This window comes from Polypterus senegalus, chromosome 8 (genome assembly GCF_016835505.1).
Source record: "Polypterus senegalus isolate Bchr_013 chromosome 8, ASM1683550v1, whole genome shotgun sequence".
Lineage (NCBI taxonomy): Eukaryota > Metazoa > Chordata > Cladistia > Polypteriformes > Polypteridae > Polypterus > Polypterus senegalus.
In genome coordinates, this window is record NC_053161.1 from 40,912,311 (window position 1) to 40,929,247 (window position 16,937).

Sequence of the window (16,937 nt, forward strand, 5' to 3'; positions counted from 1 at the left end):
CTATCAAGTTAACGGTGCCAGATGGCATTCTTACAGAAGAAAGTGCAGTTCTTTCTGTCTTTCTATGTTAGCTCTGACAGCTCTTTGGAAAGAAACACTTGATACTCTGTGTTTTGAGTCTATCTACAGGCTAACTCTTATTAAACAATACTGTGTGATTCAAAACCTGCTTGCAAGCTATGGCTTTTCTACCTTTCCCTTCCACCTTCAAGGTACTTTTGAAGTACAATTTCTCTAGTGATCTACTGTTTCAGTTGGTATTGACTTAATGGTTGTTCTAGATTTGACATAACTGTATGCTATAAACCTTAGAGATGCACTCTATGCATTTTGTTGAGATGTTTTGATTTATTATTTTCAAAATATGTGTAGTAGCCGCTTGTAAGTTTTATGCAGAATTAAAAGTATTTAATAAAAATGTGTTTTTGTTTGTTTTTTTCATGGTATAACTATATATTATTTTTGATACAGGTGATCATATCAACTGGTGCATCATATGGTCTAAATCTGTCTGATACCTATGGAGTGGACATTGTAGGAAATATACCTACTGGGTGAGAAAATAATTGTTTTTGGTAATTGTTTTTGGTGTTTTTTGTTTTTTTTAACGTTAATATATTTTATTAAGGATCAACTGTTTGTTTAGCCTTTAAGATATTATAACAAAAGAGTGAAAGATTTAAATAATATGGTGGTTCTGAAAAAAGAAAAAGATTAAGGACACAGAATTTTGGAAGTAATCCGTAGGTTTGTGGCATTGTGCCTGTATTCTTTTCCTTTTTTTCAGAGCAAATATATTTGCCTTTGACAGAAGCACAGAGACACAACTTTTCACTTACTCAATTTTAGTGTTAATATTACAATTATCTGGGTACTAATATATTTAATTATTCTTGTTTTTAATATCTGACATGAAAAATAAATCTGTATGGAACTTGCTATTCTGTATAATAGTGTTTAAATGTATTGCTTAGTGCCTGTGCCTCTGTGGAGTCTGAATATCCCACACCCTCATTTCCACAAAAATATACAGACTAGATTATTTGTAAATTGGTTCCATTATGAGTGCAAGTGCAGCTAGATATACAAATGGGTCCTGCAATTGGCTGGCATCCTCTTTAGAGCAGTTTCATGCCTTATGCCCTATACTGCTGGAATAAGCTTCAGACCACATGGCCCTTGCCTTGGATTAAGCAGGTCTGACTATGCAGTAATTAACTAACAAAAATGTTTTCATTAATTTCCTGATTATAGATTTAAATTTACAGTCTAATTGAGCTTGATATGTAATTTGACATGAACTTAAGTAGTATTCACTTTTGACCCCTGTTAAACAGGCCATGCTGAACTAAAATAACCACCCAGTTAAAATATTTGGTATAATATTATCTGTAAATCTTGGTGAATCTTTTCATTTGACAGATGAATTATCTAACTTTAATTATTACTTACCAGGGACTTATAATAGCTAAGAGTTCAGTATGCATTATTTATTTTTATTCTTTAGTGCTAGCATTTGGTCAAAAGTTGAAATCGCAGTTTAGAAATCTTGGTGAAATTACAGTAAAACTTAAAACGCATGTGCACAACTGGTCAAAGTCATGTGTGAAAGAACCCAAATCCATATTCTTGGAAAATCTTCTCTGACTCCCTGGAATTATACTAGGTCTTCAGCTGAGGAAATTGTGCCCATTAGCTTCCTTTCCTAGGTTCATATGCTGGCTTTTCTGAACTTACCTAAAATGCCTTTACTCTTACATGGTTTCATGATTATAATTTACAAAGCCTGATTACTGTCAAGCTAAAATTTATTAACTGCAGTGATAAAATGCTTTATCTTTGCATTAGAGAACACCTTTTTTATTCTATCCTGGCTTGTCAAGCAGTACTGCTAAATCCATTTCGAAGTAGATGTGAAGCTGTAGCCCCACTGCCACTTGCTTTGTCACTATAATTGTCAAGAAACAGAATGTAGTTTTTTTGGAGTGACAACAGCTTTGCTTCGGGGAATTCAGAAACTGAACAGCCTTTGCATAGTTGGTCTACGGTTGGTGTATTTTGTTTTAGAAGGAATTGTATTGCTAACATCTGTTTTTGATAGCTAAATGTGTGTTCATATAGTACAGAAAGGTGAATTTGTTTTTTAAATTGTTGCACACATAATGAATCCTTGACACAGCCTTTGCACCAGTTTACATTACATTTTCAGAATTCCTAGGTTGCCCTCCTCCCCATGATGTACCTTACTATCAAAACAGTATTGTGAATTTTGGTATTTCTAATGCAAACTGGTACATTCTTCTCTTCCTTTCTATAAGCTGTTCATAAATAAAATGTGAAACAATCAGATGGGAAAGAAAAATGAGGTAGAAGAGTTCCATCTACCTTTTGGGTACTCTGATGTTCTCATACATTCTAAAGACCAGAGGTAACCAGTATCCCAAAACTGAATGTGTGTATACAGTATGTACTGAGAGGTAGTCTGTGTAGGGCCGAATTATGCCATGTGCTCAAAGTTTACAGGATATATATTGTGGGATATGGATGAATACATATAAGATACAATAGGTATCTGTGGGTTTTTTGGCTACCATCATGTGTTGACACCTTTGTGCTGCTCTTTTTTGGCTAAAGTTTTATTAACACTCACGTGACTAGTAAAATATTGATAATGACATACTTTGAACTGCAAGTTAAAGTAGTGAGTTGTCCAAATTGTTTATTAGCATTTCAGGGAACCTATTCTTTATTTTATTTTGTAAGCTTGATGTTATAGTAAACTTTGCTGAAGTTCTGTTGTGGTTCAGAAAAGGCTTAGTCCACATGATAAGTGCACATACTCAGTATGGATATAACCTTTATGGGGTTGAAGAAGTTATAGATTTCATCTCTTGTAATTGAACAAGAATAATTGAAAATGAAACTATTAATATGGATTAAAAGTTGTATCTCATTTTGGCAGTATATTGGTAGTCTTCTCCTAAAGCTCATTATAAAGTCAGATACTTATGTCAGTTTTACTACAGAATGCTTCATTAGCAAACAGAACAACATATTCTAGGGAAAGCAATGTTGGCAGTGAGGCTGCGGTTTGCCCCAATCCAACTGTAAGTTAAAAAGATACTAATCAAACAAAGTCGTTTTTTTTTTGGTGTTAATATTACCTTACGTTTAAATTGCTATGCCTAATCACATTTCTTCATGAAATTCTTGTTTATAATATTGCACGATAATTTCAAAAAATATATATTTTTCAGGTTGCTTCCTCCAGCTCTACCAGATTTTGGCTTAATGTCTTCTTTGCTTATGGATTCTGTTGCTATCGCAATTGTAGGATTTTCAATGTCAATATCCATGGCAAAAATTTTTGCTATCAAACATGGATACAAAGTTAGTGGCAATCAGGTAACTGTGTCTTTGGCTATTTTGTTAAGCAGATTTTAATAATAATTTTTGGCCTGTGTAATAAGGCATTTGAAAACTTTTATGTATGTATCTCTCTATTATTAAAAAAAATCCTGGAAAGAAAAAGTATGGTGATGAGACTTGATCTTGGAAGTTCTCGGAAGACACTTAAAAGACCCGCGAGATGCAAACAATATCAAATAAGAGCACTCAGTCGTGTAAAGGCACGTAGCACACACAGATCCTGTGCTCTCAGCACATATAAAGCGTATAAAGACAATACGTTCTAGATGAAACGTCAATGATTAAGCAAAGAAAAAAGAGCAGCGTGGAGAAAAGAGACCCAAAAGCGTTGGAGAAAAAAGGCAGATAAGAGATTATGAAAGCAGTGGAATTCGAAGGGCTCAAACAAACGATGTCGCGATACACATGTAGAGAAAGGTAAAGAATGTGAAAGCAGTAAAATTTCAAAAGTATTGTAGCGTCCCAGCCAAGTTGAAGCCTTTTTTGTTTTAAGTGAATGTTAGGTCCGATTGAAGGAGGGTAGAGTACAGCACAGAAGACTGATAGCAACGTGACAGCAGATGATCCGACGGCACCTCCTTAGCATGCGTTGAGTCACCCCCTTGATAACATGAGCAGCATTATACGTCCTGAGAAAGAGATTTAACCATGGCCGGGGCTGGAAATTAAGGACAAGTATTGTTTTTACAATGTCACACGAGAGAAGGCAGTAAGACATCATTTAAAACAAGTCCACGGACATCTAACCTAGCAGTTGTTGGATTGCTTTTGGCAGACTTGCTTCATGTGCTTCAAGCTCTTAAAACAACGACAAGAGACAAGCAAAACACGCAGCTCCTCAGCAGCAAAAAGCCTGCTTCTCCTTAGTGTGCGTTCAGCCAACCTAACCCTCGCCCCGCTTTCACAATGCGAGTGATAGAGATGCGAAGTGGCTTAAGAACAGCTGCTGTACAGGCTTTGAAATGATTGGGCAGCGAGACAAGCAGAACAGGCAGCTCGCCAGCAGCAGAAAGACAGCAGATGATCTGACGACATCTCCTTAGCGTGCATTCAGCCACATCCCCTTCAAAACGCGAGCACTGTTAAACATTCCTGCGAGAAAGAGATGTAACCACCCTGGGGCCGGAAATAAAGTATTGTTTTTACAAAAGTTTTAAAATAAAAGTGAAAATAATGCATATGCAACAATTCCCATGAAACTAACAATCTCTTTAAATTGTATATCTGGTAAACCAAACCCGGGGGTGGGTGAGTGAAGCCCCCTAATTTTTTTAAAACATCAGAAACCACATCTTTTGTGGTTTTAGTGAAATGTTATATTTTTGCTTAAAGATGTTTGTTCCACAACAGTTAAATTTGACTGTTACCTTTTAATGCTTGTTAATTCCCATGATGTGACTCATTTTTATTTTGAGTTGGGTATCCCTATATCAGTTGTATGTTAATTACCCGTGTTTTATGATAATATATTTTTTTTATTCTCCATTTCACTTTTAAACTGCTAAATCATGAAGGAGCAATATAATATTTTAATAATTATTCTAGTGGTGGTGTTATTGTAATTCTTATTCTTGAAAACCTAATTTATTTATGGCAGCATAATAATAATAGCAGATATTTAGTTTTCATTAACTTTGCATGTTTGTAAATATGTTCTGATTTTATTCCAATTATTTTTCCCCATCCTGTTCCAGGAGCTCATTGCTTTAGGTTTGTGCAATTGTGCAGGATCATTTTTCCATACATTTGCAGTCACGTGTTCAATGTCCAGAAGCTTAGTCCAAGAAAGCACAGGAGGGAAAACACAGGTAATTTACAGATTAATTTAAATGCTGTGGATTGTTGAAGTAGATAACAGAAGTGCACATTTCTTTGAATAGATATGAATATAAACTTTACTTGGAGGCAGTACAGAATATAAGAAAAAGTGGTTTTGCTAATTATTTGAAAATTTTAAAATGCAGTCTTCATTTACTATGCATATTAGGAAATAAAATGTGCTATTTAAAGGATTAAAAGCTTTCACGCTACATATTGTACTTCAGAATTGTATTGTGTGACCACTAGGGTTCTTAAACAACATAAACACAAGTTAATTACCACTGATTTCTCATTCTGACACATTGATTTTTTTAATGAAATCACTATAAATCAATCCAAAACAAAGTTCAACAAATAACAGTTCTATAGATTACAGAGTCTCAGTCTTTTGAAAGTTCCAGTCCTGGTTTTAACCTTAAATGTATTTTGACCTTCTTCAATTCAGTCAGTCTCTAGGGAGTCTCTTAACCCTATATCCCTTACCTTTTTAGTTATCAGATCTAGGTTCCCCTTTATCACAGTAATGCCTGGTTTATGTCATAGTTGATACTTCTTGCTCAAAAAAGCAAACAGGTGGGTGTCCATCTAGATCCTTATTTTATAATTGATTTTAACAACACATGACTTAAAGCGGAAGGGCTTCATTGCTTTAATTTGATGTCACGAGGTGGTGTCTGCTCTCGGGTACTTGCAGCTCCTTTACTAAGCATGTCTTTTTATTGTGTTCCCCTGGAAAGAGAACCAAATATGATTTTAGACATCTAGAATCCCTTATCCATTTAATTTTGATATTAACTGTGGTTCACATGCTTCCTGCATGAGTTTGCTAGTTCTCCTTGTGTCCGTTTGACTCTCCTCTGCATGCTCTGGTTTCCTACTGTACTTCAAAGACCTGCAGGTTAGGTGGATTTGTGATGTTAAATTTGCCTGTGTGTGGATTGGCACCCTGTTCAGCAATTGTTCCTTATGTTTGCTAGAATTGGCTCCAGCTTCCCGACAGCCCTGCTCTAGATAAGCAGGTTCAGAAAATGGATGGATGGATAATATTGTTACTCTGGTTTCTGATAACTTCCTCAACACATTCAGGTTATGTTGATTGGAGACTCCAAACTTGTCATTTAGTTAGCTTACGACAGAAGATACTTTGCAGCTATCATAATGTACAGGGTTACTTTCTGTCTTACACTTGATTCTTCCAGCAACCATGTAATGAAAAAAGTTAATCAAGAAAATGGATGGAATTAATGATTTGTATTTTAGCATGTTGTCTTTTAATAGTACAAAGTGCAGTGACATTTAATGTAGTGGGAATCTATTCCATTACATATTTCTCAATCCTCAAGGCTCCTGCATATAACAACTTGATAAATATCCACTGGGTTTTGTATATGTTGTTTTAGATTTACTGTATGTGAATTTTTGTTTAAAAATATCCATTTTATTATGATTTTAATTGTTTTGCATAGTAAATTAGCAGATAGGCAACCATTTCTATTTATATGGCAATAACCTTAATTAAATTGAACAGATTTTTTTCAACCCTTCTCAGAGTGCCTATAAATTTAAATGAGCAATTTGTACTTTCTCCCCTCCCTTGAAAGTTCATGACCTTTCAAAAATGCTGACACATTGCTTCAGGTATGTTCATAAACTTGGAACCTTTCCCAACAATAATGAGGTAACTGTCATGTTAGGAAGTGAAGTCAAATCAAGTTTATTGTCATGTGTGCATAGTACAATGAAATTCACACTTCCTAAAGACAAAAATACAATAAAAATAAAAACAAAGTTGTTCTTGGAATGGAGAGTATTACATGTTCCACATCAAGGAATGTAATAATGTTTGTTCTTCTGCTTTATTCAAGTTTTCATTAAAAGTAATTATTTGTGATTTCTTTGCAAGTTCCAATGTTATTTTTTTTCTAAATCTGCATTTAATTTTGTTAATATTTCATTCTAGTATTGTGAGATCATTATGTATTACATTATTGTTGGTTGATAATACAGTTAAAACTACTTCTAACTAAATGGTAACAATCAGAATATAATTGAAATAAAAAAGGATTTAAAAAAAAATCAATAGCAAAACCTAATTGCACACCCTCTTTCACTTCTGTCGTTTTACGTGTGAGGACTTTACTAACAATCATCTATTTGTCATCATTCCCAAAATTATGTAAACTGAACTATAGGTGACAAAATAAAACAATTATTATTTTTTGTGATTTTTGTTTTCTTTTCTTTTTAATTCAACAAAATAAGCTTGCTTACCCTTTATCTTTTAATATCCAAATTTTAGTTGGCTCAGGAGAAATGAAAATTTTTACATTTGTGTGCCATTGTATTATAATTATTTATGAACCCTATTTTTCTACTGTACTGTAAATAACAGAAATATCTGAATCTTCTATTTAATCACAGTCATGTTATGTTCATTGCTATATTGCAAAAGAAAGAACCCTGATAGAGAGTGTTTACATTTTTTATTGCTTTATATGTTTTTTTTTTCTTAAGACACAAGAAAATCTGGATATTTATTGCTAATTAACAGAGAGGTGTTCGGTGAAAGCATGCTATACTTAATTTGTAAGACAATCGTTTAGAAAAAGATTGAATATATTAATAATTATTTACCTTATATAAATGTAGTCTGTTGTGCACAAACATTATTAGGAATTAGTATTAGTATTATGCCTGGACCTAAATGATCTGTATAGTTTAAAAAACAGAAATGCTTTGGTTATTGTTGTGTGAGCATGTATCCATCCATCCATTATCCAACCTGCTATATCCTAACTACAGGGTCACGGGGGGTCTGCTGGAGTCAATTCCAGCCAACACAGGGCACAAAGCAGGAAAGAAACCCCAGGCAGGCTCCGCAGGGCACACACACACAAGCACACATCCACACACCAAGCACACACTGGGGACAATTTACGATCACCAGTGCACCTAACCTGCATGTCTTTGGACTGTGGGAGGAAACCGGAGTACCCAGAGGAAACCCATGTAGACACGGGGAGATGAGCATATATAATATATGTAAAATAAAATGCTTGTTTTGATTTCTTCCAGATTGCTGGCTTATTGTCATCTCTTGTGGTTTTACTAGTTATTGTGGCAATAGGATACCTGTTTGAACCTTTACCTCAGGTAATGACATTTTTGTTTCTTATATTTTAATTAGCAATTTAGACAGCCAGGTAAAGGGTTGTCCTCAAGTGCTTTTAAAAAATGTCTGAAAGGTTGTGGGTATCAAAGTAGTTATATCAAATCCAAATAATGCTTTACTTTAAAAGAGCTTATAATGAATAAAAAAGAACTGTTTGTTTAACTTAGGGTGCAGTCAGTACCTAGGTGGAATTGTTAAAATAATAAACAGAGACTAACTTTTACCCATGTTGTTGTTGTTGTGTTTTTTTTTTTTTCTTTCATTTCACTTCTCTTGATTTGAAACATCCTGAATACCTTTCAAACAAGAGAATTTAGATCAAATATTTTTTGACCATGGCACATAGAGCTGTTTAAATTTTGAGTACTTTTGGTAGCTGTCATAAAATTCAAAATTAAATATTTTTTCTTTTGTGCACAATATAAAATGTATTTTAGTATTGCTAAATTTTCCATTTTCAGTGACAATGTCAGTCTTATTTTTTACCTTTAACATTTTTAGGAAACGTCAGATTAATCTGTCTTAACGTAAAAAGGCAGTAATTGAGCATGTTTACTTCATAATGACTTTAGAACATTTGTATTTGCGCTATAAAGCATCAATCCTCTAAAGATCAATCAGCTGAATGTTTTTTATACAGGCTGCATGCTTTGTTTTTGTAATGCCAGATGGTCAGCTTGATGTTTCATGTCACTTATTATCCATATAGATATGACAGTGAGACAGTGCTGAAAGTCATAAGACTCTCATGCTTATCAGGGTGATCTGAGAAGAGCAGCATCACTCTCAATGCTTTCCACGATCTACAAAGATGTGGCACTTTTCATCAGTTGCCCAGGAGTGACTTAGAATTATTAACTAACAACTTACTATAATGGAAATCATTCTTGTAGTACTTTATGACATCTGTTATTTGCTGTCACAGTTTTTGGCGTGGTTTCTGTTCACCTTAAAGGATAATTTCTTTATTTTTCAAGTGGAAGAATTTCTTCACAAGATTTGTATATATTAATTTGCCACATGAAACTGCATTCTAAATTGAAACATTATTAAAATAAAAAATTATTAGCCTACTCTTTTGTTTTATAATGGAGCTTATGAGTACTTGGGTCCCAGTGTTTTTTTAAAAAAAAAAAAAAAATTCTTACTGAATACATCCACTTAGTTCAATTTAAGAAAATTAGCCTTTTGTCTTTCTGGGATGTGCTTGTAACAACAAAAATAAGCTGGAAGGAATAATTATCATCACAGACTTTTGGTACTATTATCTCAAGGTAAGGATAAATCTATTGGTCATTTGTCTGCTTGCAGTAAACACCGTGAAATGCAGTTATGACAGCTCCCAAACCCCCCTTCCTTTGCCAACTTACTTCTGCTTATTTTTCTACTTCTGTAGTTATGTTTCTTCAGCAATCATGTTCTGGCTTGAAATAATTGACAGATGCACTCTCAAATCATATGATTATTTTTTTTCTTAAACAGTACCTACTTACAGCATCTACTTTTCACCTATTACAAGTAGCAAATCTGAAGTTAACTGATTACATGGCATTACATTTTTAATAAAAGCCTTAGATTTTTTTGAAAGAGCCAAGTCGCATGGATATTGCTCTTTCTATGGCATGTTGTCCACACACGATTAAAAAAATACATATATTTGAAAATGAAAAGGCAGAGTGTATGATAGAGTAGATTGAAGCACCACAAACCAGTCATTGAAATTTTAATGAATGATCAGTCTTTTGTTGCTGAGGATATGAAAATAAAAGTGAGGACAATGTTTTTGAGTGAGTAAATTCCCTCACACTCACCGACACCAATCAATTCCGTAAATACAGGGGAAGAACATGCAGACTGCATGTAGAACCTGATGCTGTGGGGTAAGAAGGACAGCTCTGCACTATCACTCTGCCTATGCTAAAACTTCTGTAGTAAACATCTGGATGGTTAAACTTAGGTGAAATGATATGGCTAAATTGGCGTGAGTGTGTGTTAGCCCTTTGATGTACTGTTCCTGTCTTGCGCCCATTGATTCTAGCTGCCCTGGATAGGTGGTTTAGGAAGATGGATAGATTCTTACCTATAACTTTTGTTCAGTTCTTGTCACTTGATTACATGCTACATATGTGTTCAGTGTTCTCTCTTATCAAAGGAGATACATGCATCTAGTGGCAATAGGAAATGTCCTTGCAAAATAAGGTTCCCATATAAGTGAAAGAATATATGTAATCGTAAGTGTGACATTTTTCAGTTATTGTATACACGTAAGTGTGTGCAGAACAGAAATACAATTCACATCTGGGCATCAACATTTAATGTCAATAACAGCTCTTAGCGATGATTTTCCAAGGTGAATCCATGCTCTACCCTTGATGGGTGCTCCAAGAGATGTCCTTTTGAAATGGATGTATGTCACAACAGTGTTTTGCTTTTTATTTTTTCTTTCTTAAAACAACATGGATGTGCTCTATTTTACAGTATGTCTGTGATCTCAAGACAAGGATTAATACTCAGTAACATTTTTACCTAGAAAATGGTAGAATTTTAGAATGGTTTAAGGCTTTTTTTCATAATAGGACCTATGTACCTATAAGCTTAATTATAAAATGCAAGAGTGGCTAGTCATTTTTTTAAAATGTATAAATAATGCTTCACTTTAGAACAATTTGATGTGGCAAATTAATAAATGCCACGATTGTGAAGAAATAATTTCAACTTACTGAATGTATTTTTTTTAAGCAATGGGTTCCATTACTTTCTTGCAACTGAAAGCACTGGATCCTAACTTGTAAATTACTTAGACAGAGGTGTCGCAAGGACAGCTGTTTTGAATAGACCACTACCAACAGTATTTTAATTCATTTGGGAAAGATGTGTTCAACTTTTCAATGAGACATATTTTGGACATAGCACGGCTTGCTGACAGTGAGTACATATGATAAAAAAAAAATGTTTTTCTTTTGCAGACAGTATTGGCTGCTATTATTATGGTAAATCTGATGGGAATGTTTAAACAGTTCAGAGATATCCCATCCTTCTGGAGAAGCAGCAAGATAGAACTGGTGAGCTATTAATTATTTTTACTCATGGGATAAAACATTTTCCAATTTAAAACTTTTTTTTTTTTTTTTTAAGAACTGGTAAATTTTAGAGAAAAATCAAATACATCATGCACACTTAATTTGTGTTGTATTTTTAACATTTGCGTATTTTAGGATGTGAATATGAAGTTATAGTTTAAAACCACTGCAAAAGAGACAATTAAGCTATTGGACAAGGTCCAATGCCCTTGTGTTCTTCTATAAGGTGCAATCAGGAGAATAATGCATTTTCTAAAAGGTATCTTTGTACAATATTATCAGTTCTATGAATGAAAAAGTAAGTTTATTTTATAACAAATCTATCTTTCATAATCTTTGCTATGATTTTTGTCTATTTAGTGAGTTAGCATGTTTTTGAATGCTTTATGATTCTTGGAACAGAAATTATAAAAATGGAGCTAAGAAATATTTTTATACAGTCACATAGGTAAGGTAATTGGAAAGATCACATTTCAGGTATTGTCAAATAAATGGAAAGTTTAATATAGTCATTAAACACATGAAGCAGTGAGATTAAATTGATAATACTTATTTCAACCTGCCCATACACTATAATATACCTAAGTTACTTTGTGGAATCTATATTTTTGAATTCACTTTAAACTTCATAATTGTAATTTTGGATAACAACTATTAATGCATTATGTCATTACTACATTATTCAGTTGTCTTTGTCAACTTTTGATTAGATTCATTCTCCCTTTACTCTCTCAACCATTAAGCAGCATATTGAAAAGCTGTAATTAGAAAATACAGCTTTAAGATGATATGTACCCAAGTAAGACTGTTTATAATATGTAGAACAGATGGACAGAGCCTTATTACATAAGTTTCATCTTTCCAGCATACGGATTTAATTTACTAGTCCATCTCTGGCACAGATTGTAGAGGAAAGTATTTTTTTGAAGAGCAACTTTAAATTATTTCTCTGTGCTTATGAAACTACAATTGTTGTCCTAATCTTGTATCCTTGTTTTTAAAAATCTGCAGGTGACCTGTTAATATGATTTGGAAATTGCTACTTTTTCAGTTCAGTCTTTTTTAGAAACAATGACACAGTATTACTAAAAGGGGTATTTTAAGGAAGAAAGAAATACTAAAATGACCAAAATCTATAATTTGCAGTAATATTTCTGTGGCAAATTGTTTTTTTCGCAAAGCTGTTCTAATGTAACAAGTGTCTTCTATATACAGTATATGTCCAGAATTTTGAATATCTTGCTAAAAAATAGACAGTTGTGTTAAAACCTTTAAAGAAGATAAAAGTGCATGATTTGCTTCATAAGGTGCCATCAACACTAAATTCTAAATTCAATTTAAGCATTGTTTTACTGTAACTTTAAACTCTTGTAGGTTGCAATACACAGTACACCTCATTATTATTTGGGGTATTTTGTAGTTCAGTAAAATTTTGATGCAATATTTATTGAAGGAACTTTGGAGAAAATTTTCATTCTAACTAAATCTGCTTGAAAAGGCCGGAAGTTTTTTTTCCGAACTATGGCTTTTAAATAAAAAATACTAAAGTGAAACAGTTCAAATTTAGACTAAAAAAACATAGAATTCACAGTATATTGCATACTTTTTGTCACATTTAGTTTGAACCCTGAAATCATGGTATGTTTCTTAGAGGAAATTGAAATAGTGCTAATGGCAAATGGATGCTGTCTTACTCAGTTAGTTTCAAGCCCAGCACATGGTAATGCCTGTATGGATCTCATTTTTCAAACAATAAAGACAGAGTAATAAAAGCAGAAATGTTATTGATACTTTAAGCAACAGTAAACACAACATGGTAAAATCTGAGATAATCTTTGAAAACATACAAATGAATACCAAAACAAAGATCTTGAGGAAAGCCAACTTTATGGGGATGAGGAAGTACAGTGGACGGTTCACGAACGTCTCGGTACATGTACAACTCGGTTTACGACCAAAAAGTTCACCAAACCTTTGCCTCAGTTCACAACCACACACTCGGTATATGAACAAGCCAGTTTCCCTTTCGGTTTGTACATGTTCAGTCTTTTCCTGTGCAGTGAGCGAGCAAGAGAGAGAGAGCGCGACACACACACACACACAGGCAGCGGGAGAGAGAGACAGTTGCACACACACAGGCAGCAAGAGAGAGCGTGACACACACACAGGCAGCGCGCGTACACACACAGGCAGCGCGAGAGAGAGCACGACATACACACACACAGGCAGCACGAGATGCAGACACACACACATACACACACAGAGGCAGCGCGAGAGAGAGCTGGACGCATTAAGGTAGGAAGGCAGTTAAAGAATGCACTGGGCTTGATTTTGTTTTCACTTCTGTTTCCAGTGATCAGTTTGTAGCGTGCATTGTTGCAATGTTATTTTTCTTGGTGGTTTATTAAATTACGGATTTTTTCAAATGTTCATTTTTTTCCCTGTGCTTAAAACTCATTAAAAAAAGTGCTTTTAGCCAGTGGTTGGTAGCGCTATAGCGCAAACTAATTGCAGTGTTAGTTTTCTCTGTTGTTCAATGTTTTCTCAGTGTTATTCAATGTTTTTACATTTAGTTTACTATTACGCTGTGCATTCTATGGTTTAATTAACTATATTTGTGCTTAAAAACTAAAAAAATATATAAATTTACATACAGTTCGTATGGTCTGGAACGGATTCATTGTATTTACATACAATCCTATGGGGGAAGTTGCTTCGGTTCACGACCAAATTGGTTTACGACCAGAGTTTTGGAATGAATTATGGTCGTGAACCGAGGTTCTGTTGTACTTAGAAAACACAGAATGGGAATGCATTAGCACAACTATAAATGACTTTCTGATCCAAGCTCAAAATAAATTTATTCCTAAAACCATTAAAACAAAATTACTGAAAAATTGATCAAAATGAATAAATAAGGGTATTATAATTAAAGTAAAACTGAAAAGATCACTGTACAAGAAAATTAAGAAATCAGCCAAATAATTATGACTTGAAAGAATACCGAACACTACAGCAAGAGATCACAAATAGCATTTGAAAGTTCAAAAGAGAAACCGGAAAGAAATTTGCTAGTGAAACCAAAACAAACAGCAAGACATTTTTAAGTACTATTTCAGTTAAAACCTCAGGAACATAAATGGAGAAATCACTGAAGAAAAGTGTTTGTAAAGGAAGAGAAGAATGGATTGTACTATTCAAAAGTTTATATATTAAAAAAAAAAAAAAAGCTTTTAGATAATAGTTTTAAATTGGAAGCATCATATGCTTCAATCTTTCAATATATTGAAAATTAATAACACCCCTGGACATGATGGGATTTTACCAAAGAAATAAAAGATGTCATCAATAAATACTTATTAGGCATATTTGAGCAGTCACTTGAGAAAGAAGATGTACCTGAGGACTGGAAAGTTGCAAGTGTGACATGCAAAATTATGGAAATTTAAATTAAAAAGTACTTATGGTATATGAAAACTATATACTAAATATTCTATTAATTTCTATGATACATTTGCAGTATATAATCTAATGTTGAAAAAATAACTGTTACAATAAGCTGGTGGGAAAGATTTAAGTACATGTGGGTCAGATCTTAAGGAACACAATCTGACCCTGTTAAATAGTGGACGACAGTGATATATACAGGTATATTTATTTACTATTTTTTTAAGACCTTGCCAACCATGTTTAGGGACAAAACTAATCATTACAATGTAATGAAGTTGGTAAGGGGAATTGAACCTTTAGGAACTAATGGTCTGAATATAGTTTTCCTCCATTTTGCTAGATTGTGCATCTAATAACTAATATGACTATATGTTTAATTTTAGTAGGGTGTATTTCAAGAAGCTGTAGTAAGTAATACAAAGTGGGACTAATTTTAGTATGGAGATCATGGAGGAATAGTGTGACAAGTTTAAAATAAAATACAGTGCAAGTACAAGTAAAATTTGAAAGCATAGTGAAATTCCATAGTGGACAAATAATGTGCTAAGAAAGAAATTGGAAAAAATGCATCTGGCTAATGCACAGTTAACTAATAATCTTGGAGTTTTGAACTATTGAGAGCAGTGATTGAATCTTTAAAGGTAGTTGGAGAGGAATATGGTAGGAATTGCAGACATTAACACAGTGATTTGTTTGTTTCCCTACTGTTTTATCAGTAAAAAAAAATAGTCAAAAATCAGTGCAATGTAATAGGAACAGTAAGAGTGAAGTAAAATATACAGAAGAGTAGCAAATGTTCTCAGTTGGTATTCCTGACATTCACATGTATTGAGAAGTTGAAATCCTCCTAGTAGGCACAGAGTCTATTGAGGAGGTACTCAGTGGTTTGGAAGTGTTACTAGCATTAAAAAGGCTCAAATTAAATGAGTCACTTGTACCAGATAACACTTCTAGATTTCTTACAAAATGGTGAATATGTACTGTACATACAGTAAATGATAGATGCACATATTTCGGTGCGTTCCTGGAAAATTCCTAAATTAGCAAATGTTGGCACATTATAAGAAAAAAAATATGTCTCATCTTATTAACTATAAACCAGTGAACTTAATGTATATCATGGGTAACTTAATAGGAGCATAATCTTCTCTGTCTGAAACTGATGCACACTGCAAATATTATATTTTTATATTTATATACATCCGGTGCTGCCGCAAGTGGCAGCCTTTTCAGCAGCTCCATTTTGTGAATTTCCCCTTGGGATTAATAAAGTATCTATCTATCCATCTATATATCTAATATAAGACACCCTGTTCTTGAGGACAGATGGGAGCAATATGACTTTGAGTCAGATAGTTTTCTCTTAGCAATTTTAACTTTTAACACACACATTCATGTCCAGGATATGTTTTCCAAAAGACATTGTAGAAAAAAATCATCATATATTAGTATATTTTCTTCATAGATTTTCATGAGACCCCATTTAAATTATTTATTAATTATTTATTTTAAGTATGAAGTGTCACTGTTTCAGCTCCTAACATAAAACACTACTGAGTTCCTGAATACTTTTGGAGATTTACAGTGGATGGAAAGTGTTAATGTGGCAGTACAACTATTACCTTGTAGTTAGCTAGAGAAATAAACCCATAGCCCTTCTTGAGTGAAAGGAAAACTTCAAAAATCAAAGGCATGTTTTATCCTCTGTTTTAATACATTTTAATTCAGATACAGTATATGAAGGTGTAGGTCAAGATAAACTAAGCTTTCCAATGCAAACAAATGCCTTTACAGAGTAGTCATCATCTGTTACTCCATGTGCTGCTAATTGCTCAATCTGAAGTAATAATCTGAGCTAAATTTAGTCTGGAGCCATACAGTTACTTGAGGGAAAAATATGTTTTATATTCTGCTTCTTGCAATCTTGATAACTGAAATGTAATAGTAATAAATTAGGTTTTAGAATTGTTATTTAGAGTCAGAAC

The 16,937-nt window shown here is 33.6% G+C and overlaps 1 protein-coding gene across 4 annotated transcripts in view; it reads left to right on the forward strand.

The window, feature by feature from the left end:
• Positions 1 to 16,937, forward strand: part of slc26a5 (solute carrier family 26 member 5) — a 153,497-nt gene that overhangs the window by 121,957 nt on the left and 14,603 nt on the right. For all 4 annotated transcript variants that reach the window (XM_039761007.1, XM_039761010.1, XM_039761009.1 and 1 more), the window contains 5 exons: positions 472 to 554; positions 3,258 to 3,405; positions 5,124 to 5,237; positions 8,326 to 8,403; positions 11,389 to 11,484. In XM_039761007.1, the coding sequence (XP_039616941.1) occupies positions 472 to 554; positions 3,258 to 3,405; positions 5,124 to 5,237; positions 8,326 to 8,403; positions 11,389 to 11,484 (519 nt within the window). The remainder of the gene's footprint in view (positions 1 to 471; positions 555 to 3,257; positions 3,406 to 5,123; positions 5,238 to 8,325; positions 8,404 to 11,388; positions 11,485 to 16,937) is intronic.